The 9911-nt window shown below is 44.3% G+C and overlaps 1 protein-coding gene across 1 annotated transcript in view; it reads right to left on the bottom strand.

The window, feature by feature from the left end:
• Window positions 1–8319, bottom strand: part of Stk4 (serine/threonine kinase 4) — an 81701-nt gene extending 73382 nt beyond the window's left edge. Inside the window, exons 1-2 of the mRNA XM_021193884.2 lie at window positions 8233–8319; window positions 3105–3185 (exon numbers count right to left, since the gene is read on the bottom strand). Coding sequence (XP_021049543.1) covers window positions 3105–3185; window positions 8233–8267 — 116 coding nt within the window. The 5' untranslated portion in view covers window positions 8268–8319. The remainder of the gene's footprint in view (window positions 1–3104; window positions 3186–8232) is intronic.
• Window positions 8320–9911: the final 1592 nt, after the last annotated feature.

Genomic DNA, 9911 nt, shown 5'->3' with positions numbered 1-9911 from the left:
AAAAAAAAAAAAAAAAAAAAAAAACGACAAGCAAACAAGGCTGTCCATTTTCACTTGTCACTTTTAAGGGGAGTGACACTTGAAACTAACATAACCATCTTGTGACCATAGGAACTGCCCAGACCAACCGTTGTCAAGTCAACTATCCACTTGGGGAAGATAAACTAGTCTGCCAGTGCGTGCCTCCATAGTCAGCCACTGTTAGCAGGGGCTGTTACTGACATCCACAGGCCTCTCTGAAATACTAGACTGAGCATCTGTGCAAGACTCTCTTCATGTCGGCTCAGGCTGGAAGCGGGTTTTGCTGGGTACAGATTTCTTTCCCTCAGCACACGTGTACTTCGGTTTTCCTACGCCTACTGCTTCTGGAAGTCTGTTCTCATTCCTCACAGATAAGCACTCCGCAGCGTTCCATGCTTTTAACATTCATTAGCCATGAGACTATGGGAATAATTTGTTATTATCTGATAATAAAAAATGTAACGAAGGCTACATTCCTATGTAGCTCAGTGACAGAGCACGTGCCTAACATGTGGCTCTAAGACTGAAGAAAAAAAAAAAAGGAAACTTTTAAATGAGCCACACAGACTCAGGAGACGTGGCTCTGTCCTAAGCCTCCAGGTGCTCGTCAGCCGCTCAGCTTTGCTCAAGCTGTGACTCTGCCCTGCCCCAGAGACACAGGATGTCTTCAAAAGAGCATGACCACAGCTCCAGAACTCAATGTGGTTCCTCAGCACACGCTCACTTTGAGAACAAGCCACAAGTCACTGGCAAGCGTAGCTCTTCCCTGAAGGAACATCTGCATTAGAAGAGAAGTGTAGGTAAGGTCTTCCTTCAGGGTCATGCTGGTTCCACGAAACCTGCGCAGGTTCATTACATCAGGATGACAAAAATCCAAGTGTCTAATGATGCCATTTAAAAGTTCAATGAGATGATAGCATGAGAAAGGGTCTTTAGAGGGAAATTCCCAAGTTCTTTGCTGAAGACATCCATATCTAAACACAATTAAAAGAAGAAAAAAAAAATCAGTTAGCTTGTTGATTTTCCTAACATGGTATTTCTGACATTTTCTGTCTGTAACTGTGATATTTCCTAAATTAAGCACCCCAAGCAATATTCCTGCGAAGAATACCTAATTGTACTTAAAGAGTTAAGATTTAGCTTTGAAAAATGCTTCAGCTAATATACTCAGGAAAAACAGTGGTAACTTACTAAGCACTCAGTGCATGACAAGCACCATATCCAGTACTTCTCTGTTATTTCACGCAATTCTTCCCTGACACCATATAATAGACACTGTTATTATCCCCACTTTATAGATAAAGGTTATGAGGCTCCAAGATATGACTAATAAACAGGACACCAAGACTTTTAACCCGGGTCTGTGTGACTTCATTACTCTAACATGCTTTTATTAAAAATGAAAAAAAAAAAAAAAAACCCTTAGCTACACATACAATTATATCTACAAGTTTATATCCTATTCCAAAAATAACCTGTGAACCTTGTTCAGTGACGGCGCATGGACTAACTGCCTTCAGGAGAATACCAGGAATGGCAAGCCAATGCTGCAGATAGCAGGCAAGAGACAGAGTGACTTCCACCACCTCATACCTTTACTGAAGCCATCAGCTGCCGGTCTTCCACCATCTTGGGCTTGTCATGGGCACCACAACTCATGTTCTCTTCCTTCCTTCCCCTGCTTGACTTTCTGATGGATCCCAAAGAGTACTTTCCCAACTAACAGAAAGTTGAAGACTCATGTGTTTAACAAGGAGGTAATCATCCATGAAGATCTATTCCATGTAATCCAGAATTGCACTTGTTATTACCACAGATCTGTGTTAAACATGAATAATACTGAACTCTCAAAACAGTCAGGGAAGGGGAGGCTTTGCTCCGGCAGAGCACCTGCCTAGCATGCGCAAGGCCCTGGGTTCAATCCCTAGCACCACTGAGAAAGGGAAAAAAAGATATGGTCAAGCCAGTCATTAGTCAAAGGTATTCTGGACAGACTGAGATTTCACATATCGCATCAACTATCTCTGAATCATACGAACTTATTACGCATTCAAAAGTTAAACACTTAAGGTATCCCTGGCATTTTAATGCACTGATCATTACAAAAGGAATGAATACACAGGATTAAATTGCAATGATATGTAGAAGCATAAGAAACGCTGACACAACGTCCTACTGTGTCAGCGAAAGTCGGTCACAGCCCATCATCTATTACTGAATGTCACTGCGGCACATTTCAGAACCTCCACCAGAACTCGGTACGTTAAAAAGCCCACTGGTTCCCAACTGGTATGCTGGATCTCAAGAAGATGCAAACAGTTCTTAATTTATTTGCTCTTTGTCACAAAGCTGCACCAGAAATGTTGACTTCCAGAATAGCATATGAAATTGACTAAGTCTGGCCAGGCGTGGTGGCGCACGCCTTTAATCCCAGCACTCGGGAGGCAGAGGCAGGCGGATTTCTGAGTTCCAGGCCAGCCTGGTCTACAGAGTGAGTTCCAGGACAGCCAGGGCTACACAGAGAAACCCTGTCTCAAAAAGCACACACACACACACAAAAAAAAAAATGACTAAGTCTAACTTTTTTTTATTTTTGTTTTGTTTTGTTATATTTTGTTTGAGAGTCAGGTTCTCACTGTGTAGCTGGCCTGGAACCTGCTATGTAGAACAGACCTGCCTCAAACTCAAAGATTTGCCTGCTTCTACCTCCTAAATGCTGGGATTAAAGGTGTGTGCCTCCATCCTGGCTGGTTTTCTAAAATCTAAATGAATTATAATCTAATTAGTGTTTCCTGTTGATGATATAAAACCATATGCATCACAGATTCTGTAAGAGAAAACAACAGATGACATAGTATTAGCAAGCCTGGAGTCACCACATCTGTTTAGTGATAAGGGTGAAAAACGCAAAGGCACGGAAAGTAGCAGATACGCTTCCCCCAGAACCTAGAGCCACGCTGACACGGGATGTTCTTTCTTTCGAGCAGGCTTGAGTGTCACTCCATGAGAAGTTCACATCCTTCAGCTGCTAGGCCAAGGGCAGACTGGGACCCACAGATCAGATGTAGTTTATCTGTACTCACCCTTCTCCAAGCTTCTCTAAGACATCAAACACTTCTTCTGGCTGTTTGGTTAAACTGTCTTCATCCAACTTCTTCAGCTGCCTGTGGATTGAGAGATATAAACAGAAACTGTATCTTACTTGCAATGAGAAAATAAAGAACACTGTATTTTACAATTACTGTTCTAGGATTGCTCGAAGAAGTCTAATTTCTCTACTAATAACTAATAGTTAAGGCAAGCTAAGGGGTTTTTTGTTTTGTTTTTGTTTTTTAGGTCAGGCTCAGATTATAACTCAGATTAGCATCAAACTCACACTCCCCCTGCCTCAGCCTCTCATGTGCTAAGATTATAGGTGTACACCACCATTCCTAGCTCCTTTAGAGGATATTAACAGACTGCTCTGTGGGAGGAATACTTTTGTACAATAAGCACATTCTGGACCAGAACATAAAAAAAAAAAAAAAATCAAATTTCAGTTCGACATCTATATGAATTTTCTAATAAGATGAGCTGCCCTAGAGTGATACAGACTGCCTTAAGAAGACCAAGTTCTGTATGGTTGGAAAACTTATGGAAAATAAGGTATCATGTGACTGAAATGCTATAGCACAGAGTCAAACATTGCATAAATTAATTCTATGAGTTTGAATGGCATAGTTATCTCTTTTAAAAAAAAAAAAAAAAGGTGTGTAAGTAACACTGTTTATTTAAGCCTGAACTGGACTAGCTGACCTTTTCCCTCTACTGGGAAAGTTTTGTCCATCTTGTTTACCCAATTAAGTTCTACAGGTAACACAAAAACAGGAAGTAGAAAGCAGACATTTATACAGAAGCAAAAGTATAAACAAACTTGACAGCAGAGACTTTAAACAATCTCACAAAGTCCCTCCCCACCATCATCAGCCACAGACCTTTCACAAGTGCCAAAAATCAAATGGGCCGCTCACTACTTCTACAGAGCTCAAACTCTGCAGCAATGGTAGACACTCATAATAGACTGGAGAGGCTATAAAGCAACATTCAGATTTAAAACTCTGAGACCTCTAATAAAACATATTAACAAAGAGTTTGCTGAGTGCGTGTGTGTGTGTGTGTGTGTGTACATGTGTGTCTTCTACACAATGGTTTCCTCAAACTACAAAAGACAACAAAGAAAAGACAGCTCAGGAAACGGTGAAATATGGAAGCAGTCACACTATAAATTTCTTGTGCAAAAAAAAGGCTTAAACTATCTGAACAATACCAATTCTTAAAAGAAATTAAACAAAAATAGAAAAATCAGAAGGATATAAAGTTAAAAATAAAATAAAAGGCTGACCACATGAAATATAGCTAACAATCCCTGACCTCAAAGAGGCAAGCCTGCACAATTCTACAAAGAAATGGAGAACTACAGAGCGTAAAGCCTGGACTTGAAGATCAACCAACACACTGACATTTGGAGATTCAAAATCCCAATGACTTCATAAAAACTCCCAGCTTCAAAACAAAGGGCTGAAGTGAAACTCCTCTTAAGCGTCAGAAGTGATCTTTCTATTTCTACGAACTCTTAAAACCAACAGCTCTTATGCTGGGAGGTTTTGGTAAAAGCCCCAATCATAGCTGTATAAACAATGCACAATGCCTCATTCATCGAGAATAAACTCTTACAAACAGCTTATATAAAGGAAGATCTGATTCCCTTTCAAGTGTTGACTCTCATAGTTTAACAAAAGCAAAAGTCGCTATTTCAGAGACCACAGAATAACAAAGGAAACTGCCAGGGCCCTAAGAGACAGTTGCAAGACTCGATAACACTCAAACGGACAAACTTTAAAAAAAAACCTTCATGAGAGTTTTGTTTTGCACCTAGAGTTTTTAAAACACTTCAAACTTAAAGAAGCTTTATTATCTCTAGTGCCAAATAAACAAGAGATGATCAGAAAAATATTTGCTAAACAGATAAACCAATGTAAGGGTGGCAATCACATAACCTTGAATAGCAATCCCTGTGCTCTCCATGTTATCAAAATAGAATTTCATTCTTTCTTTTTTGAGACAGGGTTTCTCTCTGTAGCACTGGCTGTCCTGGAACTTGCTCTATAGGCAGGTTGGCTTCCAGTTCAGAGTTTCGTCTGTTTCTGCCTTCCAGAAGAATGCTGGGATTAAAAGCATGCACGACCTGGCTCATGGAAATAAAATCTCTTCTGAGGTGCTAACTGAGCGCTTAAAAACGGGGACTGTACAACCCAAATAGTCTTGCCTTTGGTGAGCTGTGGTGACGAGGTTCTCACAGCGGTGACATCCTATGCCAGTTTTCACTTGTTCATAATGAATAGGCCTGACCAATGCAATTACACACACCAAATATTGGTGACGTTCCTCTCCTATGTCAGCCAACATAGGAATGGCCAGCATCCCTGGAATGCATCCTAAGCCTTCCACACCATTATTAGCCAACAGCAACTTACAGTTTAAAATCACTAACTCTTGCAAGACACCGATCCATCATTAGCCACTGAGTCACACACAGATGTCAAGCTCATGACTGCAGAGAGCATTTCCTGCACCAAGACTGCTGGGACACATACCACCTGAACCTCTCCAGAAGACATCTGTATTTTTCCAAGCACAAGGTGTTATGAAATGATCTCTCAGCTGACTAATTCTCAATCAACTATCCCATGTCAGAACTCTCAGAGGCTCAATGCATTTATGCATATTTATCTAACAGAATTTTACAGATTACAATGACTATACGAGATAACTGAAACATTTTAATAACAAAGTTGTCAAGTCAAGTGCCTTTTGCCTGTAATATGAGCACTCAGGGGGCTGAGGCAGGCAGCCAGATGTTGCGGGATTGTAGAGCGTTTGAGGACAGCCTGAGACACTGAGAAACAAAAAGGGTAACTAAATTAACTGTTCCTTCTTCATGTGAATATTAATAAGATTCTAACTTAGAACCTCAGAATATGAGATTGCATCTGGAGATAGGAAACTTTGAAAGCGGAAGAGATGAGGGCACAGCCAGATATGAACGAAGACCACACAAAGAAGTGGGGGGAAAGGTGGTCATTTGAGAGCCAAAGACATCTGTTTTCAAACTTCCAGCCTCCTGAATGGCAACTAAATAAAGAATTAAATTAAGTTCTGTTGCTTAAACCATCTGGGTGTAGTGCCTGCTACAGCAATCTGAACCACTTAATTCTGGTAATAAAATGCAGCAGTCCACTAGTTACAATGAACAAGGCCACACCAATCATCCAAGGACTTGGCCCTGCAACACTCTTCTCTCGTGCTTTACTACAGATCTTAAAATCCAAAAGGTGGCTGGGCAGTGGTGGTGCACACCTTTAATCCCAGCACTTGGGAGTCAGAGGCAGAGACAGGCGGATTTCTAAGTTCGAGGCCAGTCTGATCTACAAAGTGAGTTCCAGGTCAACCAGAGAAACTCTGAGAAGGAAGGGAGGGAGGGAGGGAGGGAGGAAGGGAAGCAAACAAAACTTTTAATTAAATGAAGGTTTTGGGGGAAAGGAATGGAAGAGAAAGAACTGACCTAGTGGTTACTGACTGCATACATACAGCAACAATCTGCTAAGATGCGTATACACAAAGACCCAATGTAACAGGTAACTTCCGGAGAGCCATCAGAGTAAGGAAGCTAAGCGCAAGGGTTTTAAGACTAGATCACCAGACATTAACATCCCAACTGTGCCTCTAACTATGGAGCAGCTAGCAAGTGGCCTGCCTCTCTGTGCCCTGGCTTTATCCTCTGTGAAGTAAGGATACAAGGATATCCTCCTTATATGATAGTTGCGAAGGCTAGCTGAGTCAGGAAGGTGTACCATTTCAAAGTACCATTTTTACAAGTTCAAAACACCAGCAATTTCATATGGCTGAACAGACAAGCTGGAAAGCAATTAAACAGTGCCTGCCGACCTGAGAGCATTCTCTGGCAGTAATTAATAATTATTCCTTTTAGCGCCTCAGTACACCACACTAAGTCAAACCTGAGCCCATCTCAACAAGCCGTTTGTTTGATTCCATGTTTGTGTGCTCCCAACACCCCCTGCCTCCCCTAAGAGTGCTGCCCAGGCTTTCAAACCCCCCCCCCTTCACCTCTCCAGTGCCCGGCACTCCCTTACTCTGAACACTTCCTATTTTAGTGCTCATTCTGCTGCAGGAAGTCAAATGTCTTCTCTGTGAAACCCAAGTTTTAGCTGTGTCTGAGAGAAGCACGACTCCCTCAGGCTCTAGGCTTTTTTCTCCAGGTGAGACAACGGGGATCGGTCCAGCACAACAGCAGTCAGTTCAGGAGTGGAGACCTAACGTTAGTCACCTTCATCTTGACCCAAAACAATCCTAGATACTTCTAGAATCTGGAGCCGAGAGTATCGAAACGGAATTTGAAAGGGACAAAGTCTGGCTGAACCGACTGTGTCTAAACTCTATTTATTGGACCTCAGCTTGCCTACTCCCGGGTTGGTTTTTGTTTGTTTGTTTTTTCTTTATCCACGTCCCAACTTTGGGTGTTGGAAGGCTGAGGAGGATCTGAAGAAAATTAGGCAGTCACTCAGGACATCAGTAATAAAAGCCATTACCGCCACCACTACTACATCATCCTACATGGGGCTGACACCCTGAAACCCCTTGGAAACTCTAGCCCCCATCACCCTCTCCATTACTAGAACCGCGAAACGTTGGTAACTAACACAGCAAGGCAGTTAGGAGCAGTGACTTTGGACAGAACCACCAGGACACAAAATCCCCGCTCCACCCCTTACTTAGCCATGGGACCTCCAATCAATGTTTCTAACGACTTCTGCCTCGGAAGCGAAGCAACAGGGTTAAGTCCTCGCTCACCCGGCCTCGGCATTCGCCCCTACATCCTCAGGTCCCTTCTTGGGGTGCCTTCCCCGGCCTCTGCTGGGGTCTCCCTAACTTGTCCTCACGTTGCCCAGAGAGTGCTCTCTCTAAGCAAAACCACTTCTGTCCCGGGCCATCGGGCGCTCCCTCCTCCCTCGGCAGGTGCCCCTGCAGCCCGGTCACCAGCCTCGCGGGTCCCTCTCCGCCCGGCCCGAGCTGGCACCCCGGGGTCTACCCTCAGCAAGCTCGCGCCTTCCCTCCTCACCCAACTCTCTTGCCTCTCAGCCTACGGCCCCTCACCTGCGCGGCGGGTTCCTCAGCTGCACCGTCTCCATGGCGCTGCCGGCAGCCGCCCAGACTGCCTCAATGCTCCATCCTCCCGGAGCCCGCCCCGCGAACCCTCCCACACTTCCGCTTTCCGCCCCTACCGGAAGCGAGGGGAGGCCGGGCCGAGCGGCGGGAGTCACGTGGCACAGTGGCGGGCGGATACAGAAGTCAGAAGCCAAAGAGGTGCCTCTCGGGCGGCCTCTAGTGGCTCGAGTGTCCGCGACACCCTCTCCGTGACTTGCCTTTGGACTGAAGGCTCTCAAGCCTGACTCCTTGAGGGTTCTCCAGTTTCTCAGGTGGGGAGGCTGTTAGCAAAGCACGGGCTTGATAAGAATTGAGTTCTTGTTGCGGCGCAGTCAAGGAACCACCAAAATGTCTGCTCAAGACTGGGGAGGTTTTATTGTAGATGAGACCAAACAGCATCTGGAAGACTCATGAGCAGAGAGAAGAAAAAAAAAACAGACTGGTCAAGTCCAGGGCTATATTTTCCTGGCAGAGAAAATAGCGAAGAGGGAGTATAGCGGGTCGGGACCTTGGCAGCAGTGTAACTGCTGCGGAGGGGAGTGAGCGAGTTGTAATCTGGAACAGCCTGGGAGCATAGTGGAGGAGGTAAGGAGGGCCAGGATGCCAGTGTGGAACCTTTGTTACTCATAACATATATGTTACTAGGGCCCAAGGAGCCTCCAGGTTAGTTTGGCATAAGTCTCCTTTTCCAAGGACGATAAAGGGGTGGCTCCTTTTGGAAGACAGAAACCAACAGGTTACAGAGGAAAACTCGGGTCTATCCACCAGCAATCCTTTTGTTTACCCTCTCAATATTCAACACAAGCCTTCCCTTTTGGGGAGGCATTGGGGGTTCCCTTTGGACCTGGCACACCCCAGAAACGGGCAGACCCACTAATTTACTCCAAAATGACAGTCTAGACTCAGCTCAAGCTGATAGGGTTATTAACAAAAATAAAGCTCAAGGGCTGAAGAGATGGCTCAGTGGTTAAGAGCACGGGCTGTTCTTCCAGAGGTCCTGAGTTCAATTCCCAGCAACCACATGGTGGCTCACAACCTGTAATGGGATCTGATGCCCTCTTCTGGTGTGTGACTAAAGACAGCTGCAGTGTACTCACATACATAAAATCAATAAATCTTAAAATAAATCTTAAAATCTTTAAAAATCATAAAATCAATTAAAAAATAAAAATAAAGCTCACAGATTTCTGAAGTTCCTTCGCTGAGCCCTCACCATGGGCATATTTTTAATTTCGGGTTGTTTGTAGGGATTTGTTAGAGGCAGCATCTGTATATCCCTGACTGGCCTGGAACATGCTATGTAGATCAGGCTGGCCTCAAATTCAGAAACCAACTGCCTCTACCTCCTAAGTGCCGGGATTAAAGCGTCCACCACCAGGCCCAGCTCCAGTGGAAGATCATGGTTCACCTGTATTCACCCACTAAATAAGTTTTATGGTCCACAAGATACCAGACGCTTTCCAGCGTCTCTGGAATCCTGTTCCCTACATCTCAGGTTTCAGCTGATGCTTTGCCTCTGAGGCTTTCTGTGGCCTGCTCACGTTTAACAGCCTCCACAGGGGCATTTCCTATTGTTTGCCTTCCCCATCTCCAGGTTCTCCCAGCATCCCTCATTGCCTACCTGCCAT

The sequence above is a fragment of the Mus pahari genome, chromosome 3 (genome assembly GCF_900095145.1).
Source record: "Mus pahari chromosome 3, PAHARI_EIJ_v1.1, whole genome shotgun sequence".
NCBI lineage: Eukaryota > Metazoa > Chordata > Mammalia > Rodentia > Muridae > Mus > Mus pahari.
Note: the sequence above shows the minus strand (reverse complement) of the source record. Positions and strands in the feature narration are given on the sequence as shown.